At 36.3% G+C, this 22,357-nt stretch overlaps 1 protein-coding gene across 13 annotated transcripts in view; it reads right to left on the reverse strand.

Moving 5' to 3' along the window:
• LOC150093662 (uncharacterized) overlaps positions 1-22,357 on the reverse strand; it is a 442,983-nt gene that overhangs the window by 38,005 nt on the left and 382,621 nt on the right. For all 13 annotated transcript variants that reach the window (XR_016550305.1, XR_016550303.1, XR_016550304.1 and 10 more), the window contains one exon: positions 6,873-6,898. Coding sequence is in view for 9 of the 13 variants with exons in the window: in XM_090412731.1 (XP_090268857.1) it covers positions 6,873-6,898 (26 nt within the window). In the remaining 4 variants the exon portion in view is untranslated. The remainder of the gene's footprint in view (positions 1-6,872; positions 6,899-22,357) is intronic.

Genomic DNA, 22,357 nt, shown 5'->3' on the forward strand with positions numbered 1-22,357 from the left:
TCAGGTACATAGAGGAGATTTTTCATAGTATATCAGCGGAGAGTAGAAAAAGAGGCTAGCACTAGAAACTGTATAAAGAGGGTGTGAGCAGAGGAGTAGGTTCTCTGCATGGAGAGAGTGGTTGTTGAGTGGAATGCATTGCCCGAGTGTGTTGTGAATGTAGACATACTGAATCAGTTTAAGGCATGATTGGATGAGCTTTGTATGTGATTAGTGTGTACCTTCAATGATGAGACTTATAATTTTTCTTAATCTCATTACTTATTTCTTTATATTTTTCTTGTAATCTGATGTTTTTATCATTCATTTTTACTTTTATTTCTTTTCTTTCTTCAATTTTCAACTTTATGTATGAAGATATCCATTCTTTGTTGGATGAGCTTTGTGTGTACCTTCAATGATGAGACTCATAATAATTTTTCTTAATCTCATTACTTATTTCTTTATACTTGTCTTGTAATCTAATGTTTTTATCATTATTTTTTATTTCTTTTCTTTCTTCAATTTTCAACTTTATGTATGAAGATATCCATTCTTTGGCTTTTCTCTTCTTTCATTCACTGCTAGTATTTTTTCATGGGTTCATGGTAGATGTTCTTAAAATGTCACATTTCTTCAATGCTTCTAGATTCTTCACTTGCTTTGTATGTGGTCTGAGTAAGAAATTCTTATCTATTTTTAATCTCTATTGCAAATTATATTTATAATTACTGAAATTAAAATTATTGTACATAAAATATGAATATGTAAAGATGATTGCAAATACCAGAAGAATGATATGGAGTTTGTCCTGAAAATCATTTGAGACTGATCCTTAATTTTTTGAATGAATGGAAGATTGATTTGCAGACAGGTCCCAAATAACAGAAAAATTAAGTAATGGTGATTTTCAAACTTAATATAAACTCACATAGTTTTGAAATGAAATTAATGAGGTGAGAAATGGCAAAGTGTAACTGTATTAGTATCTATCAGAGTGAGATTAGGTGAAGTCCATACTGAACTTTGTCAGGCTCTAACACACTGGTATTAATGGAAAGTTTATAAGTTAAGTAACATTAATTCTTAGAAAATCATAATTTGTGTCCAAATATTCTTTCTTTCTCCATACTCTTCATGTAATATTTTTTCCCACAGTAATGCTAAAGCTGTCCTTAACTTACCATCATCATTTGTTTTTGAAGGAAGAGTACATCCTTAGTTGCTTCAGCTGCAATTCACAACAAACCAAACTTGAAAGAAGAAATTAAAATATGCTTAACATTTATTATAAACATCTAACCTCCATGGAGCAAAGAGCTCATTGTGAGAGGTCCATACTCTCTTATGCAAAAAAAGATCAAAGTGTGCCTTAAAACCCTTCACCTGATTCTCAGGTAATGAATTCCACTCACCAATCACTCTCCATGTAAGAACCTGCTTCTCACTCCACTGCTCACACCCTCCTTATATATCTTCTAGGGTTGGCTTTCTATCTCCCTCTATTCTATGAAAAATCTCCTCCACATTAATATGGTAACAACCCATCACAACTTATATGTCTCAATCATATCCCCTCTCCTTCTGTTCACAAGGCTCTGCAATTTCCATTCCTTCAATCTATCCTCATATCTGACATTCCATCAACACGAAATTACTTAGTAAGCATTCTCTAGACCAGCGTTTCCCAACCTTTTTGAAGTTGCAGACCTCCTGTAGTGAATGTTAATTAACCGCAGCTCCCATAAAATCCAAAATGGAAATTTTTTATATTTTACATATCATACGATGAAGTAATAAATTACAATTTTACAACACTAAATGTGTCATTTATGACAATGCAATACTGTTATAAATAGAGATATATGGAAGAATATGAACATATCAATTAGGTCAGGTGTGAACAACAGGTGTGAGCAAATGATAAGATAAAGTTTAATGAAAATAAACTATCCCGCGGAACTAGTCTGTGGACCACAAGTTGAGAAACACTGCTCTAGACCATCTCCAATACATCCTAAGCCTCTTGAAAACCAGGCAACCAAATCTGCACACAGTAGTTCATGTGTGGCCTGATCAAAGCCTTTTGCAAGGGAACCCATAACCTTCTTTGCTTCTGCATGTCCATGTCCTCCTCTTTATTGCCATAATCCGTCGTGTTCTTATAATTTTAGAAACATGACCCATTAACTTCAAGTCTCTGTCCCCTGATCTCTCATCTCTTCCACTTCCATCAAAATTTCCCCATGAATCATACAATAGAACTGATAGAAACTTATTTGCCCACCAGTACAGTCTATTGAGAACCTCCTGTAAGGAGACATCTGCTTTACTTCTAACCTTGCATTATTGACAAACAGCTGCACATCTCCAGATAAGCCAGTCCCAATGTCATTAACATACAAGTTGAACAATAAAGGTCACAAAACAGATCCCTGTGACACACCACTATTGATCTTCCTCTTTTGGGATATCATTCCTCCATACACTACCTTCTGATACTATCTGACAGCAAATCAGCTTTCCAACTCACTAGTCTGTTACCTAATCCCAACCGTTTCAATTTAGTTAACATACCTTGTCATGTAGCAATCTATCAAAGGCCGTTGAAAAATTCAAGTATAACACTGTATATGCATCTCCTTTATCCAGTGAATTTGTCACCTTGTTGTAATACATAAGCAGATTGCTAAAGCATGCTCCCCCCCCCCTTCTAACACCTCTATGCTGATCATCATAAATACTGCTATTATCAAAGCATTCTGAATTCTAGTCCTCACTAACCTCTTTAACACCTTAGCAACTGTAGACACACAAATTAGTTTATAATTTGTAGTGTTAGTCATATTCTCTATCTTAAAGCTTCCCCTTTTCTGAAGTGGAACAATTTTTCCCACTTTCCATTCCTTTCGAAGTCACCCTGTTGCAAGACTCATGTTAAATAAGTACACCAAAGCTGCACAGTATTCTTAGTAAGGCATTCCTTCTAAACATACAGCAATATATTATCAAGTCCTACTGCCTTATTAACATCAAATTTACTTAATTCATCATATACCTCCTACTCATTCTCCATCAGTCCTTCCAGGACCATACCCCTACACTCAAGCTTTTCATAATCACCTTCATTACACTGATAAACTACTAATTGAATACATCAGCTATATCCTCTGTAACTAACTATTCTGCCAGTTTCATCAACTCACATCATCTTCCACAATCATTTTTATTTCAACTTGCCAAATATTGAAAGAACTCACTGGGATTTTTCTTAGCTTGATTAGCTAATTTATTCTCATATTGCACTTGTGCTATCTTTACCAACTGAGCCACCTTCCTGGCCTGCTCTTTATGTAACTGATTCTTACCAACACTCATCTTGTGTAGCCTCCACAATGCTTTCTTCCGGATTTCATGCTCAATCTCTTCATTTATCCATTTCACTCTTACCTTATTTAGCTTTTTCACCTGTGGAATACACTCAGACATTGCTGCTGTTAAACAGCTCTTGATCAATGCCCAAAGCAGAATCTATCTCCTTTTCACTCAACTCCTCTTTCCACACTATAATTCCCAGTTGTATGCTAATTATTATAAATGTTATTATTATTATTATTATTATTATATATATATATATATATATATACACATACATACATACACACACACACACAAGGGTGCACTGAAAAGTTGTGATAATCACCGTGAAGGAATTGAGGTAGAACCATGTAACTTACACATTATATTACATATTCGCCACAAAGTGTTATATACTTGTTACAATGCTGCTGCATCATTTGAAATTCTCTGAGAAAAGAGTCTTTTCCTTGGTGCACAAAGCAATCCTCAGCTGCAGATATAACTTCATCATCTGTGGTAAATTTTGTTCAAGTGTTTCCTTAAATTCGAGAATAGTAAACAGTCAGATGGGTCCAGGTCTGGCAAATAGGGTGAGTGAGGCAGACATTGAAAGCCCAAGTTGTATACAGTAATCCCTTGATTAGTGTACCTAATGCATTCCTTAAAACAGGCGCATTAATCAAAAACGCACTAATCGAATATAATAAGCTATGGGGAAAAGTATAATTCGTTCCTCAAATTTCTTTTTTGAACCTTAACTTTTTTATAAAAGAATTAGGATATGTCTCAGGGCCTAGTTAAAGGAAAACCATGAAGCTGAAAGACAATAAAACATATTCAGAATAAAAATTTTATTATTCTACTTCTTAACAAAGAATTGAGCTAACGTAGTTTGGTGGGCATTTTGTTTCTTTTTTTTCATACAACCGGCGGTATGGCCCTATTGCCTCTTCTACTCTTCTTCAAATTTTATTGCTTCTCTCTTCATCAGGGTCAGTTCTTTTTAAGCATTGCTGCTTAAAAACTTCAATTGTACGAAAAATATTTTCAAATTGTTTCTGTGAAATCTCTTTTGGCTGGCTATCAGTGGTTAAATTTTCTTCATATTCTTCGGGATCTTCCTACTGTGCATCTAAATTTAGCAGGTCGGAATCACTATTCTTCATAATGCGATTTAATTAATTCTTGGATGTTATCAATGAAGAGGAGAAAGAAATGAAGGACGTATGAATTGGTCGCCAACACACGAAATCACATGCTTTATAGATAAAATTTCCCAACTGTTATACAAGCAAAATAGTTACCACTTTAAAAACTACAATGATTATAAAAGAAAAGTTAATTTTCCAACGTGTAATAATAAACAACTTAAACCAGAAGACGGATTTGACTACCCTATTATCGGAATGTATTTTCCTTTTTGTGACATGCACAGAAATGTCAAAGGGTCTCGAATCTGAGGGCGTATCATAGCAGACGACATAAATTTTGGCAGTAAAAATTTGGAACATAGTATACATAGTGTACATGGAAGTAGTATAGTATGCCATTAAAAATTACTTTGTAAAATGTTTTAAATCGGCAACTAAATTATTTCATTCTGGTGAGTGATTTTTTAAAATAGTTAGCCATAAAAATGTATAGATATTAAATTTTTAAAATCTGAACATTTATTTTTAATATGTATATAGGGGCACTATTCGAATTTGGGTCTTGAAAAAAAATGCACTAATCGGGGACACATTAATCAAGGATTACTGTATTGTCTGTTGTGTTTCATGAGCAGTGTGAGCAGGTGCACTGTCCTGCAAAAGCAACATGCCTTTGCTCAGTATCCTGCAGCGTTTTTCCTTCAGCACCTCCTTCAATTCATTCAGAAGAGCTGTTGAACAAACTGCTACGGTAACAGTTTTACTTTTTTTTTTTTTTTTTTTTTTTTTTTTTTTAGGTGCTTGATAAAGATTACACCATCCATATCCCAAAGACAATGACAAGAACCTTCCCTGCTGACTTTTGGGTTCAGAATTTTTTTGGCCATGGAGAACCTTCATGTCTCCACTCCATCGACTGTTGGAGTGGAGACATGAAGGGTCATAGTGATGAAGCCATATTTCATCAACAGTCACGATATGAGCCAAAAAATTTGCACCCGATTCCTCAAAATGACCCAAAATCCTCTGAGATGCTAGCACATGCTCTCTTTCTCTCTCTTGGTTGCATTCAAACATTTGGGGACCCACTTTGCTGAGAGCTTCTGCATGTCCAACTGTTGATGGATGATGATCCCAACTCATTCCCTGGATATCCCCGGAGTCTTTGCAATGTTTTTGGATGGTATTTGTCTATCATCAAGGATCATGGCATGCACTGCATCAATGTTTTCAGGTGTGATCGCTGTGGAAGGTCTTTGTAACCTTTGGGCATATGTTGTCTCAGGATGCTCAGTTTTAAACTTGGCCACCCACCTGGCAACTGTTGGGTATTCTGGGACACAGGCCCCTAAAGTCTCACACAAAGTTTGGTGAATCTCAATTTCAGACTTTTCTCGCAGCATGTAAAACTTGATGATGGCCCATACCTCTGTGTCTTTGAATTTCTTCAGAACCTCTGACATTTCTTCTTATATATCCTAAAAGAAAAAGAACAAAGTATTGCAACTTGGTGAAACATGGGGTTAAGATATGTTGGTTTTAAGATATGTTCTTTCTTGTGGTTATATCAGTTGCTTTGATATCGTTTTTGTTCTAGGTGTTTATCAGAACTTTTCATCCCCTCCCCCCCTTGTGTATACATACACACATAAAATGAACTGTATATATAGAGTTTCAATGAGAAAATGATAAGCATGATAACAAAAGAGAAATAAAAACAAAGTAATAGCAGGAGTAAAAGTAAAAAACAAAGTAAAAGCAAGAGCCTGTGTAGCTCAGTGGATGTGGCATTTGCATACCATGGCGCTTGGCCGCATGAAGAAAGACTTGGTTTCGAGTCTAGTCGGCGACTAGAGGAAATTTTTCTAAGCCTTTTTTCGACCGGTTCCTGAGTTAGTCGATCTCCAGCATGGGCAAGCAGGTTTTTCCTCCCGGAAACTTGGGTTTTTTTGTCCTGTAAACTCAAGAAAATCGACCGTAGAACCCACATTATTTCAGACATTAAATATATTGTGTTAGGGTTAGGGACCACGAGATGGCGGCACATTTGAGCCGTCTCTCTTCACTGCATACCGCTTAATTAGTGATAGCCTTGGGCCATCTATCTCTGATTGGGTACCAGTAGAGATTGAACTGCCCACTCAGCCTCCAAAAGTTAGATAGGGCTAAATGGCCTCGCCTACTCCTGTATACGGGAATAAAAAGGCGTTAGCTGATTTTTTTTTTTTTTCTTTTTAGTAATAGCAGAAAACATCAACATAGTATAGAAACTAAACTGTCATTAATGTCATGTGTGGTATATCATACAAAAAAGACATAGTTTAAAAAAAGAAACAGAAAAAAACTTGTTGATTTGATATACTAAAACACAAAATTGCTTACCTGATTGACCTTGGTCATTGGAATACCTGAAAAAAAAATCTAAATTAACAAATTGGAGAATAAAATAGGGCAGGAATTAAGCAGGTATCAAGAGCTCTCAAAGAAGGAATTATAAAGTTTCATATTTAAAAGGATCAAAGGATTGGCATGATAATGAAAGAGAAATCAAAAAGGAAGTAAACAGACTAGGAAATAAAGTTGTATTAAATCTAAAATTTCCAGTTTTTTGTCTAAGTTTTTTATCATCTCCAGTACAAACTACAACTAAAACTATAATTATTATAATCAAGTAGAAGTGCATAATAATTAAAGAAGAAGGATGTGAATGTTTCAAGTATGAGTGAACACAATCTCTTAGTGTCAGCTCAAAGACTTGTGGTCATATATATCACTATATATGCTACATATATATACAGTGGTATATGGAGCCTCCACATAAAGAGATTTTGCTGTTTGGATAGTTTATAGCAGTGGGTATCAGTGGTATTTATTATAAGTGTTTTTTTGGGGGGGTGGGGGGTAGAACGGGAAAGTTTGTAATTTCAGGAGGCCAGGAAGAATTTTTTTTTTCTTTTTTGAGTATCCATTTCAATTTTTTGATCTGAGATCAAAAGTGGGATCATAATCTACTGATAGGTAGGTAAAGCAATCTTAGAAAATTATATCCATTTTTCTGTTGTATATTCACTGCTGGCATTTAAAACAGCTCAGACAGGTTAATAGATATGAAACAAAACAAGTCAAGGGAAAAGAATGAAAAAATTGTGGAAGAAATATAAAGAAAAAAGGTAATCAGTACAAAGTGCAAGCAAGAAGAGTGACTAGTATGGTAACAATGGCTAAATCAGATTAAGAGAGATTATTAGCAAAGCAGGCTAACTTAAACCCAAAAGTGTTTTTTGCTATGTAGTGAAAGAAAGAATAACTTTTTTGAAAGGAAGGATAACTTTAATCAATACTGATAGTAGGAATGTGACAAAAACAGAAGGAATAGTTAAGTTTACTTTGTAAGAATGTACCATCCAGGTGGAGATTTGGTAGTTGCTGATGTGAGAGTTGAGATAGACAAATCGGAGGTACTCATCATATGGAAAAATATCAGCAGTGGGACCAGGTAGCATGTTGGCAGAAGTATTACAAGAATGTGCAAGAGAACTGATGGTGCCTCTGACAAAAACAGCTTGATCTAATCTCAAATCTGACAAGGTTTAAAGGGAATAGAAAGAGGGCAAGATAATTTCATTACATCAAGGTGGCTCACAGAAGTAGCAAATTACAGACTAGTTAGTATCTCAGTAGTGGTGGTGGTTCAAAGTATCTGAAAAGTTGGTTTGAAGCAAAATTCAGGAATAGGTGGATAGGAATATGATACTCTACAGGGAGCAGTTTCGCAAAAGGTAGGTCCTACAGTAATTTACTGACATTTTATAATAGAGTTGATAACAGAATTAGATAAGAAAAATGGCTATACCTTTATACTGCTGTACTTTGCAAAAGCTTTCGACAAACTACAGAAAATTTCCTTTCCTACTACATAAATGTTGGAGCAAATAGGAATGGATATAAAGCTGGTGGCATGAATGGGGGAGGGGGGGGGGGTTAAGTGACAGACACCAGAGAGTCGTATATGGTGGAGTGGAATCTAGGAGAATGAGAGTGATTAATGGAATGCCTCAAGGCCACTACTCTTAGAGAATAATTTAAGAGGAGATATTCAGTTGTTTGCTGATGATTCAAAACTTAGGAGTTTTGAAGCAACAGTTCATAAAGATGATGTAGATATCCTGCAAGATGATTTACATAAATTGGCATTGGCAAAGGATAATCAATGTAATGTTGTAAAATGTATGCACTTTGGGACAAAAATATTCTTTTTCTTCTTTCCCGTCTTGAGGATGGAAAAGAAGAATATTTTTTTTTTGCCTCCCTTCTATATATTGCACCGCATCATTTACGCCAGTATGGTATACACTGATAGTGCTCGTTCAATAATTCCACTATATCCTTTGCAATTGTTATTCTGCTGCCATGACTATCCACCAATGTCAACCTGCCATAATTATTATTTCTCTTGCTTGCCATATAGTGGAAAAATTCCCTTGAGTTAACCTTGGCCTGACCAGCTAATCTCTTCTCATACTGTACCTTTTCTTTCTTTACCATACTCATCACTTTTCTAGCCTATATTTTATACTCTTCATGAATTCGATCACCACCAACTGTCTTGTAACTCATCAATAGCATTTTCTTTTCCAGCACAGCTTGCTTGTTTCACTTGCTTGTTTCCATTTCACTCCTGCTCTATTTACTCGCTTAATCCTTGGTATGCAGTTATGCATTGCTTTTGTCAGATACTCTTGTTAGTTTCTATGCATTGTTAACATCTTTTCCACTCAGTCTCAGTTCATCTACCCAACATATGGAAGCTAACTGACTACAGAGCTTCCTATCATCACCTGCTTTATACTTCCACATATATTCATTTTTGGCATTAACCTTTTCTTGTTTCATCACTTCCCAAATAAGCACCTTGCGATCACTCTCACCAACCGGCAGCAGTATCGACACCTCATTAATAACTATGTCATGTGAAGTTATCACCAAATCCAAAACATTAAAGCTTCTAGTTGCTTTAGTCACATGCTCCTTAAGATATTTATCTCTCAGAAATTCAATAAACTCACTTTCCTTGTTCCCATACACTATCTGCTCCTTCCATTTTGTATTCCTTACAATTAAAGCCTCCCATCAGGATCACCTTCTTTTACATGCAAAACTAATTTGCCTAAACATTTCACAATCAATATTCTCTGCATTCCATGACCTATAACAGTATCCTATCCTGTTTATTTCAACTTCACACCACACAGATTCAAAATCTGTGAACGTACCATCAACTTTCATGCTTTGTGGACACAATTCCTCTGCAATCATTAACAGCACCCCCCCCTCCTCTTAATATTTCTATCCTTCTGAAAAATTATATATCCTTCTATTTCTATTCCTGACATCACATCCTGCTCAGACAATCAAGTTTCACTTATTCCCATTATCTCTGAGCATACTGACTCAATCAATGCAACAAACACAGCTCTCTTGTTTCAAATACTCCTTACATTTATGTACAAAATAACAATCCCCATGTCCTTGAGGTCATTCTACCAACACCAACGTTCTCTATTCTAGCTGCTATACCACACCTCTCGCTTCAGTCTGACCACTCCTGTTTCCCTGGTTTCCATTCCTACCTGTCTCATCCTCACCTTTATGGATTCCATCACCTTGTGCTGCTGCTGTTAGAACCACATATTCAACCTCATATCCATCTTCCTCCTGTCGTACAATCCATTTAATTGTGTTGTCCTGTTTTACAAGTAGACTGTGATCACTTATTACATTAACTTCTTGACTCTGTGCCTTCTCAGAAAACAATAGCCCTTTAAATGCTAACACCAAATTCATTCAAATGCAATCCATCACGTTTAAACGATTCCAACTTTCTTTCAAATTCACTCCACAGATTTACAAATTGAATCCCCTTTGCCTCACACAATTCGGCCATCTTACTATTCATTATCCCTGCTTCTCAATTCACTTGGTTATACTATAAATTAAAGATACCAAGAAATTATATACATGGTTTAATCCTTTATCCAGTGTAAGCAAACAAAGTTTGCCCCTGAAATATAATCAGGACAGGACAACTCGTATAGAAGCTAATGGCTTCACCATCACTTGCCTTAGTATCCCATAATGCAAAGCACATATCCTCATGGGTATGTATAATGCTATGCATTATGGGAAGGGGTCACTATGCAGACCCAGTCAGACGGTCAAATTCCAGATGATTAAAGTAGAGCTCTCAGTTTTGCTATAAAAAGGGAAATAAAAGTGAATGCGAGAATTACAAAGGTATTTCCCTACTGAATGTTTCTGGGGTAATGATCCCTTTCCATAATGCATACCCATAAGGATATGTGTTTTGCATTATGGGATACTAATGCAAGTGATACAAAGTCATCAACTTCTTTATAAGAGTTGCCCTGTCCTGAGTATATTTCAGGCACAAACTTTGTTTGCTTACACTTGGATAAAAGATTAAACCAAGTAAATAATTTCTTGGTATCTTTAATTCTCAATTCACTGTTGTCATATCTAGACAACATGCCTATGACTTTTTCAATTATACTATTCTTCTTTATCTGCTGCAATAACTTCCTCAAGTCTCTATCAACATTTCCCCCCACACACACAACTACCACTAATTTTGACACCTGGTCTTTCATTTTCTGCAACGCATCAGTTATTTGCTTCATTATTCCACCAGGAAAGCATGTTTTGTGCACTTTATTAGTCATCGCACCTCTAATGATTGAGTCCCCATACAATGATATATGACTATCCTTTGACTCTTTCTCCGTAATACTAACTTTCTTATTATCATCAGCCAATCTTTTCTTTAGATGTTTAATATCCTCTTCATTTCGCTTTTCATTTTCACATAATCTTCTACTATGGTCCCAACACTTGCTCCCATTTCTAATCACTCTAAGTTATCAAGACACTTTTCACATAAGTTAATGGTTACGCAAACAGTCCACAAATCTTTCATATTTTTCATTGCATACATATAGCAATTTTTGCAATGCATCCATTGGGAAAAATCCAAGGCAGAGCCAGACCTTGGTACTGAAGCCTTACATGCCATCAATGTCCATTTCTTTATGGACAGCATTTTCAGAAGAGTATGAACAAACAAGTAGCAACACAATATGAACAACAAAAAATTCCAACAACATTACTCAAGGACACTTGTATCCAAACTGAAAAAATGCAGCACAATTTGCAATAAAAAGCCACACTATACACTGATTAAAAACACTTTTTTTAGCACAACTCAACTCTACCACTACCTTCACTCATGACACATAGCGTTATTTGTATATCTTCTTGATGTCTTCCAATTTTCATTATCTTTGTTTTACTTGAACTTATAATCATATTATAATTTCTGCAGGTTTCTTGTAATTTAAATAAAAATATTACATATTCTGTATTATTGATTGTATTGGATTGAAGGAAATCGACTACGCTAGAGATTTGGAGATAATGGAGGACAGAGAGGTGAAGTTCAGAGGACATATTGAAAAACTTTTGCAAAACAAAATAGTTCAAATGATTACCTGGATGTTGAAAAACCCACTAACAAGTAAAAATAAGGAAAGTTATTATTCCTCTTGATAATATGTGGCTATGATTCAGCCACATCTTCATTATGCACAGACTTGGAGGTGAAGATCCACAGATGAGTAACCAAGCTGGTGACAGGTCTATGAATATTCTCTACGAGGATAGAATGATGGGTCACAAAGTTTAGTTAATAGGCAGACAAGAGGTGACATGATAGAAACTCATAAGTTACTAAAGGAGTTCTATAAGATTGACACAAAAGAAATGTTTTAATATATGACAGAAGAATTGAATTCTAGTTTTGAGGGAAACTTGTGCCATAGTATTATAAATTATCTACATGTAAACACAAGTATTATTTATTAAATATACCAGTACTATTTTGAATAAATCAAGTGTTTGCATTCGACCTTGTAAAAAACTGTTGTTTAAGCCACTGACAATAGTTGGTTCATTTCAAACTGAAATATTTGGCAGTATATTTAATAAATAATACTTTTCCTTGTGTTTACGTGTGGATAATTTATAATATGACAGAAGAATTTTTCAATATATGACAGATACAGAGAAATAGAGGTCACCCCTGTAAGTTGTGTAAGAATGTGGTTAGTAAGGGTGTGCATAATAGATTTTTTGCTTGGAGAGTGATGAATGAGTAGAATGGATTACCAGAAGTAGTTGTGAGTGACCTGACATCGAATGAGTTTAAAGAGAGGTCATATTGTGTGTATTAATGAGTGTGGATCTCCCATGATGAATAATCTGACTAAATGGAAATACCTGTATAACAATAATAATAATAAATTTCTTATAGTATGCTGCTGTCTCCAGGCAATTGCAAGTACTTGTTCTAGTGCTGTCATATATTTCTTGTTGCAAGTCCTAATCATCATTAACTTTTCAGATATTAATGCCTACTTTTTTTTTACAATGAAAAGTTAGATTATTCTTCTGTAAGGTTGACTTTTTAGTTATGGTCCAAATTCTGTATCTATATTTTGTCTCCAAAAAATTCATTTAAGGTACTGCGAGTCAGTTGGGTTTTTTGTCATGCAATGTTTTAATTCTGATGTATGAGTGCTGATCACTGCACAATAGCTGACTGAAGCTGATTCATCAATGATTTTGAAGACTTGATGATCCATGATGTGCAAAATAGAATGCCAGATGAGTGCATGGAGAAATGATATATAGTATGACTATGGCAATTAAGCAAGATGAAAGAGTGGATGATATGATTGTAATGGTGGGCACAAATGATTTCAGAGGCAGTGTGAATCAGGTGGCAAGAGATCTGAGGTTCATGCTTCAGGCTATATGGAAGAGGGAAGATAGCAAGTGTGTTGACCAGGTATGATAATGCAGAGCTGCAGAGAAAAGCATTAATAAGGAATAGTATGATAGCTAGAATGTGTTGAAACAGAGGCTTGGATTATGTGGATGCTTGGAGGGCATTTGACAACAAAAAAAGAACTGTATGTAAGAGACAGCTTGCATTTGAATGAGGAAGGACATAGGCATCTCTAAAGAATGTTGTTCTCTGAATAAATCAGTGTGTCAATGCAGAGAAACTGGAATTATCAGGGTAGATGGTAGCAGAGGTGTCTCTTATGAAATTATATATCACATAATGCTGAATCCAGTCGTGTCTGGATGGGATAATGATAGGTATAGAAACAGTGACAATGCCTTGATTCTTCTTACTAATGCCAGGAGTATCTGGAATAAAGGAGATGAATTGGTGGCACTAATAGCATCAGCTGGTCCAAAGGTTATTGGGATCCCTGAGACATGGTAGATGATATACTGACAGGAATAGAAGTAGCAGGGTATAGCATTTTTTGGCAGGATAGGCAAAGCAAATGTGATGGTGGAGTACTGCTTATGATAAGTGATGGGTTGTGTCCTCTGAGAATGTAGGATTTGGAGTACAATAGATGGCACCAGCGGTTTTAAAAACATATGGCATTAGAGATTTTAACTACAAGAGGAGGAAAAAGGCAATAAAATTTCTAGAATTCTTGAGGGACTAACATTTTATGTAACATGTAGTAGAAGGAACATGAGTTTCGAGAGTTTTGAATTTGGTCATAGCATCGGAAAATCTGATTATAATTGAGATTGAATACATCACTCTCTCTCTCTCCAGCACATAGCCGGAGAGAGAGAGAGAGAGAGAGAGAGAGTGATGTCGTTTTGACTTGGAAGATGAATAGACATGCAGAAGTATCAAAGAGAAAGGAATTTATGTGGAATTATAAGTCAGGTGATTATAATAATCTTAAAAATCCACTTGGAGTAGTTCCATGGATGGAGGTATTGGAAGGGTGAGATATCATCAGTGTTTGGGAACTTGTGAAGGAATATTTATTAGCAACAATGGCAAGTTGTATACGTCCAATGAAAAAGAGAACACAATTTGGTGTAAAGTGGATGACAAACAATAACAAATGGGAATTTCAGTTGAAAAACATTTTATGGAAGAAATATAAGGAGAGGGGTGGAAAGATGATGCATGAAGAATATAAGACTCAGGCCAAGAAAGTAACTAATCTATTAATGAAGGCAGAACTGGAATATGAGAAAAGATTGGCATGAGATCCAAAGAAAATCCTAAGGAATTCTTTTATGTGGTCAGTAGGAGGAGGAATGACATTACTGGATAAACATAGGAGTAGAGTGACTGATAGAAAGGACATAGTGGAGTTGTTCAATGAACACTTCATTGGGGTATTTTATTCTGAAGAAGTAGGTTTTAATATTATAGGGATGGGGAAGGTTCGAGGTTTAGAAGTGCAAGAAGCTGCTCATGTGCCTACAGATCACCTTTCTCCTTAAATTCCTTCCACAGTTGTTTCTTTTTCTGCAGCTCCAGCTTGATGGTATTCATCCATTTAACTCCTACTTGATTTACTCTCGACTCTAAGTATGCAGTTTGCCATTATCCCTCTCAAACACTCCTTTACCACTTCCCATGCACTATCAACATCCAGCCCTTGCAGTTTTACATGCCATGGCACCGATTACAAGCAATCTCCTAAGCTTGTCATACTAACATAATTCAAACTGTAATTCCACATATACCCTATCTTAACTGAAAATTCCACACATTTGGTCACCTCCCAGGTCAAGCCCATATGATCACTCTCACCAATTGGTGGCAATGTGGTCATATTCATTATAGACAAATTCTCAGATGCAATTACTAGATCGAGCACTTTTAAACCCCTAGTATATTCCATTACATGTTGTCTCAAGTAATTATTCCTTAATAACGGCATAAAATCCATTTTCTTCCTCCTATGTGTCCTCTCCTCCTTTCAGTTTGTTTCCATAGTTGAAATCCCCCATAATAATTACCAGTCCTCCACTCACTGAGTCTATTTGCTGATGCATACTATCTCCATCATCTTTTCCATTCCCTGGTATATAGCAGCATCCAACTGTATAGTGTTCTGCTAGCCTCATAACTATTTTCACTGGCCTGCAGTCGAACTTCTACTCTCTTTGGTTGCAGTTCATCAGTTATCATCAATAACACTCCTCTCCTATTCTATGCTTTGTTACCAGTGGTACAAACTTAGACATATTATACACATTTTTACACTCAACTGTCTCACTGATGCTTATCCCCTCAACAGCTTATCCCCCCCCAAAAGCTCTAGTTTCCCTGATTCTGCATATCCACTTTCACTTCATTCAACTACACTTTTTCCAGTCTCCACACACCAAATCCATTCAGATGCAAACCATCCTTCTTGTATAAGTCCTTTTGCCCATCAAAGTCACTCCACAAACTCCACACCACTCCTCCTGCATAACCTATGCTTCGAGTCATTTGCTATTTTAGCCCTCTTTCTCAGCTCTACCCTGTCATACCGTGGCAACAGACTCACTATTCACTCTTTTCTTTTGCTACTTCCAATAATTCTTTCATGTTCTCTCTCAAGAATTAAGGATGAAACAAACAATAATACTAGTCTACCAAACAGAAGAGAAATGGCAAAAATCATCCAGAATTACTACAGTAAGTTCTACTCATGCATACAAAATATCACTCCAATAAAGTTAACAGAGTATAAAAAAAGCACAAAAATACTGCTAGAAGAGGTAGAATATGCAGTCAATCAGATGAAGATAGACAGAGCACCAGGGACAGATGAAACAAGAATAGAAGATATGAAGGCAGGAGGAAATATTCTTAATAAAGCTCTAGCAGCAAAGTTCACTTGGTACCTGAATGAAGGTAGAATACCTGAGGGAATGAAATCATCTAAAACCATCCTCATCCCTAACAAATGAGAAAAAGAGAATATTGACAACTGTAGACCAATATGTCTCCTGTCCCACCTCTATAAAATATTCACAAGAACCATACTAAATAGAATAATAATAATAATGAAAAAAAAATGCTATATGAAAATAGCAGAAAACAGCAAGTAGGATTTAAGAAAGAATTCTCCACAATCGATCATATACATACACTAAACCAACTAACTGAAAAATGATAAGAATATTATCTTCCAATTTGTCTGATTTTATTGATTTCAAAGAATCATTTGACACAGTAGAATATAATGTACTTTTCCAGGAACTAAAATATCAAGGTATTATTGAACAACCATGTATCAAGTTAATTCAAAACATATAGACAGGCAGCAAAACCCAGATTACTGGTTTTAATAAATACCTTTAAATACCTCTCAGGAGAGTAAGACTAGGAGATGTGATCTCTCTCAATCTCTTTACATTCTCAAAACACAAACATGGATGGAGGTTTCAATATAGACAGAGAGAATCTTAAAATATCCCTGTTTGCTGATGTTATTTTGACATCTCATCATCCATCTGAACTAGAAATAATGTTGAATGAAATAGATTTGCACTGTAGAATGGCAGGATTACAAATCCTCCTTGACAAGACAAAGTGGATGAAAAAATAAATATTGTCATGACCTAATCTAATTGCAAAATAAAGTTATAGACAGAGTGGAGAGCCACATTTATTTAGGACAAACAATCAGAATGAACAGTGATATATCAGGTGAAATAAACAGATGTAAAATGGCTGCACAGAATTTTTTAACCAAAAAAAAGACACTATAATATACCAAGAAATAGATATCAAAATAAGATCAAACCTTATTAACAGTATTATTCTATCAGCAGTAATCTACGACAGCAAGACACTGAACACAATAAAAAAGCAAGAACAAGGCATGGTTTCAGTTGTTAATCAACTGAAAGTCAAAAGAAAGAAGAGAGTCTGTAATATAAGCAAATTGATCACATAAAAACTTATTGAAATAAGGAAAATATCTGGATTCAAAGATGTGGTAGAAACTATCTATAACAACAAAAAAAGATGTGCAGGACATACAGCATGTATGAAAGACATTAGATGGGCTTCAAGAATAACAGACTGGTATCCAAGATACATAAAAATAAAAAACTTGGTAGATCACTTAGGAGATGGGAGGATCCTATATTAAAGTCATTAGGAAAGAAATGGCATCTTTGCGACCTGCAGTCATGACAAAGAACACGAGTCCATTGTGAAAATCATGGAAATATACATTAAAATAAAATATTTATAAATAATTAATATAATATGTATTTTACTTGAATAACTAGAAATACACAGAGGACATGACCTCTCCTAATTACTCCCTGGAGGTCTCTGATAATAATAATAACAATAATAATTCTTGTAGAAAGGCTTATTATTATTATTATTATTATTATTTATTATTATTATTATTATTACGGGTATCTCCATGGAGTCAGTAGACTCATCGCGGGAGACCCAAGCTAGCAAAACAATATCTGTCATATCTCTTCTTGAATTCATTTACAGATGAAGAGCTCACAACAAAGTCAGGCAATGAATTCCACTCATTCACCACCCTCCAGGCAAAAAACCTTGTTCTGACACCTTTGTTAACCACACTCTTCTTTAATTTCCAGAGATGACCTCTTGTTCTTCCATCACTATCACACAGCTGAAACATTTCCCCTGCATCAATCCTATAAAAACCTTTTAGTAATTTGAATGTTTCTATCATATCCCCTCTTCTTCGCCTATCAACCAATCTCTGCAATCCACAAGCTCTCAATCTATCAATGTAGGGAGCATTTTTTATATCACTCACCAACTTGGTCACTCTTCTCTGAACCCTCTCCACAGCCTCCTCATCTCCAAGGAATCCAGGTGACCAGACCTGAGCACAGTAATCCAAATGTGGAAGTATCAATGCTTTATAAAGGGGAATAATAACCTCTTTATCTCTGGATGTCAGTGTGTTCCTCAACAACCAAGTAATCCTATGTGCAATCTTGGACACCTTAGCAATGTGTCCTCTGAACTTCATCTCCTTATCTACCAATACCCCTAAGTCCCTAGCCTCATCAATCTCTTGGAGTACCTTTCTATCGATGTAGTACACAGCTGGTAATCTTTTAATCCCAAAATGCAAGACTTTACACTTTTCCACATTGAACTGACATCCATTTTCTTTTGCCCATTTTACCAGCTTATTTAAATCCTCCTGCAAACTTTCAACATCAGCTTGATTTTTTATTGCACTACACAACTTTGCATCATCAGCAAACAACTGAATATCTCCCTTTAAGCCGTTTCCTATATCATTTATATACAAATTAAACAACATTGGCCCAAGCACAGAGCCCTGAGGCACACCACTAGTCACCTGCCTCATTCTGGACTCGGCTCCTCCATACACCACCTTATGGTATCTCTCCCTGAGCCATTCTCCTATCCATATCACCAATTTAATATCCATTCCCATCTGCTCCAATTTGCGTAACAGTGTTCTATGGGGTATCCTGTCAAAAGCCTTAGCAAAATCCAGAAGTACCACTGTGTAGCCAGTTCCTTTGTCCAACTCTGATGTTATTCTATTATGGATAGTTAATAGATTGCTGAGGCAGGATCTACCTTTAACAAAACCATGTTGGCCTCTATAGAGTATCATATCCTGATCCACCCATTCTTGAATTTTGTCTTTAACCAACTTTTCCAATACTTTTACCACTACTCCTGAGATGGTGATTGGTCTGTAATTCAATACTGCAGTTTTAGAGCCACCCTTATGCAAAGGAACCACTTTGCCTAACTTCCACTCCCTAGGGACCATACCAGAGTTCAAACTTAAATTAAATATCCAGGTAAGAGGGGTTGACAATTCATTTGCACATTCACGCAACACCCGAGCTGATATTCCATCTAAGCCTACCGCAGTGTTTGCATTTAAGTTTCGCAATATATTTAATACCTCTGATTCTTTAGCTTCAATTCTCACATTAGGTATTGCTATAGGTATAGAGATATCCTCACTTGGGTGATAGACTTTTGAGAAGTGATCACTCAGTAACTCGACTATTACATCTGATTTTGTCACCTCAATACCATCAGCACCCACTAAGGTTATCCTTCCGAAGTCATTCTTCCTCTTACTTGCCACATAGCGGAAGAACTCTTTGGGATTACCCTTGATCTCTTTGGCTAAGGTCTTCTCATAATCTGATTTAGCTTTTCTTACTATGCTGGTAACCTTCCTAGCTTGAGCCTTGTTCTGCTCATGGGTGTCCTGATCGCCCTTCTCCTTGTAAATTCTCCATAACATTTTCTTTTTTTGTAGTTCAAGCTTGATACTACTGCTCATCCATCTAATGCCTGCCTTGTTTGACCTCCTGACCATGGGGACACAATCTGATATTGCTTTCCTCAGATACCCGTTGATTTTATCCCAAGCACTGCTAACATCTTTCCCTTGCAATATGTTCTGCCATGGGATGGCTGCAAGCTCACTCCGAAGCTTGTTATAATTGCCTAACCTGTAGTTTCGTACATACCCCTTCTTAATAGAAAAATCCACAGATTTTGCAACCTCCCAAGTCAATACCACATGATTGCTTTCACCAACTAGAGGTAACGAGGTCACCTTACTTAAGCATATAACCTCTGAACCAATAACCAGGTCCAACACTCTCACACCACGTGTCCCTTCAGTTACGTGCTGTTTCAAGTAATTATCTCGTAGCAGATGTATGAACTCCATTTCCTTTTTGCTACGTGATATTTCCTCCTTCCAATTGATATCACCATAATTAAAATCCCCCATAATAATCACTAAGCCTTCACTCATTGCACTAAGTTGCTGATGCATGAATTCAATATCTCCCCCTGTACTCCCTGGCCTATAGCAGCATCCAACTGTATATTTGGTTGCGTTGGTCACTATTTCCCACCAGACTGCCTCAAATGAACTCTCATTCACATGTCTATCATCATGATATACTACTTTCTTTGGCTGCAACACATCAGCTATCATCAACAGTACTCCTCCTCCTGTTCTATCTTCTCTATCCTCCCTGAAAATACTGTACCCATCACATTCAATTCCAGTGACCACATCTTCTGCTGACAGCCAAGTTTCACTAATGCCTACAACTTTTGGTGAGATTTCACTGACTAATGCCAAAAATTCTTCTCTCTTATTTCTAATGCTTCTAGCATTGGTATACAAAAATTGCAGATTCCCTCTAGATCTTGTACCGGCTTTAGAACTGATATATAAGTCACTAACTACCGTAGTCCTATGCCGATTTTTTTCCCCTCTCTTCTGCAATTTATTCTGCCTATAAGGATCAATAAATACACAATCAGTGCTAAAGTTTCTCTCTCTTACACTCAACCTTTTCAATATTAGTTTCCCTGCCCAATAACTTCAACCTGTTCAGAAAACAATAACTTCTTCAATCTCTTATGTCCTTCCATGTTAAGATGCAGTCCATCTCTAGCATACAACTGCTACTATGTATAACCAACTTATACGTTGGTTATACATAATTATTAATTGACTTAAGGAATTCACAAAGTACAATAGAATATAAATTAAATTAAACTTTAATATATATTTCCAATATTTCGGCAACATTATATTGCCATTTTCAAAGGAACTTACAATAAAGACACGTGCACGCAGGCACTACATACAGTAAATGAGGACATAGCAGGAAGCTATTGTTTCTCCTAAAAGTCCTGATGATTCCCCCTAGCAGGCTATGTAGGTATTCTTGCCATTGGGCTGAAGGTCCCATGATGTATGTCTCCCAAATTTGGGGCAGTATCATCCAACCAAATTTGTTGAGGTTTGGCATGTTTCTTAGGGCTGAGGCTGATTCCATGAAAAGTCTTTCAAACTTGAACTTGCTACGGTGTATTATTGTGGCTTTCTTCCACTGTATTCTGTTGCATGTATCCAGAGCATGGTCTGCAAGAGCAGAGTGGCTCTACTGGTGAAAACGGATGTAGTGTTGTGTTGTGTTCTAAAATTAAGTGTTCTGAAATTCTGTAAGCTGTCCTACTTTGGCCAAACAGGCAGGACAGCGAATATCAGAATTTCAGAACACAAGGACTACATCTGTTTTACCCAGTATAGCCACTCTGGTCTTGCAGACCATGCTCTGGATACACACCACAGAATACGGTGGAAGAAAGCCACAATAATACACCGTAGCAAGTTCAAGTTTGAAAGACTTTTCATGGAATCAGCCTCAGCCACCTCAACAAATTTGGTTGCATGAGACTGCCCTGAATTTGGGAGACATACATCATGAGACCTTCAGTCCAATAGTCAAGAATACCTACATAGCCTGCTATGTAGGTATTCTTGGGGCACCATCAGGACTTTTAGGAGAAACGATAGCTTCCTGCTACGTCCTAATTTACTGTATGTAGTGCCTGCGTGCACGTGTCTTTATTGTAAGTTCCTTTGAAAATGGCAACGTGACGTTGGCGAAATATTAAAATATATATTAAAGTTTAATTTAATTTATATTCTATTGTACATTGTGAATTCCTTAAGTCAATTAATAATTAATAATAATAATAATTTCCTTTCTAGCATAATATACTTTCCAAACCAGTGAAATACTTACTACCTCTCTAATCTAGTGTTGGTGGAAACACGAGGTGGTATCAAAAAGTTTCGAGACTAGCTCTGTTTATGAGAAATTACTTTATTTATCTACCTTTACACACTATCACCTTCAAAATAGTCCCCTTGCATAGCAATACAGTGTTCCCAGTGTTCCTGCCACTTCTAGAATGTGTCCTGGAAGTCTTCTGTGATTCGCGCTGGATCTTCACAATGGTGTCAAAACGGTGACCTTAGAGCTGGATCTTCATCTTCGGGAAGAGGGCAAAGTCCGCAGGAGCTAAATCTGGCGAGTAGGATGGGTGCAGAAGTGAGATCATGTTGTTTCTGGAG

This window comes from Typopeltis vanoorti, chromosome 23, assembly GCF_054136105.1.
Source record: "Typopeltis vanoorti isolate ZY-2024b chromosome 23, IOZ_Tvanoo_1.0, whole genome shotgun sequence".
In the NCBI taxonomy this organism is placed as follows: Eukaryota; Metazoa; Arthropoda; class Arachnida; order Uropygi; family Thelyphonidae; genus Typopeltis; species Typopeltis vanoorti.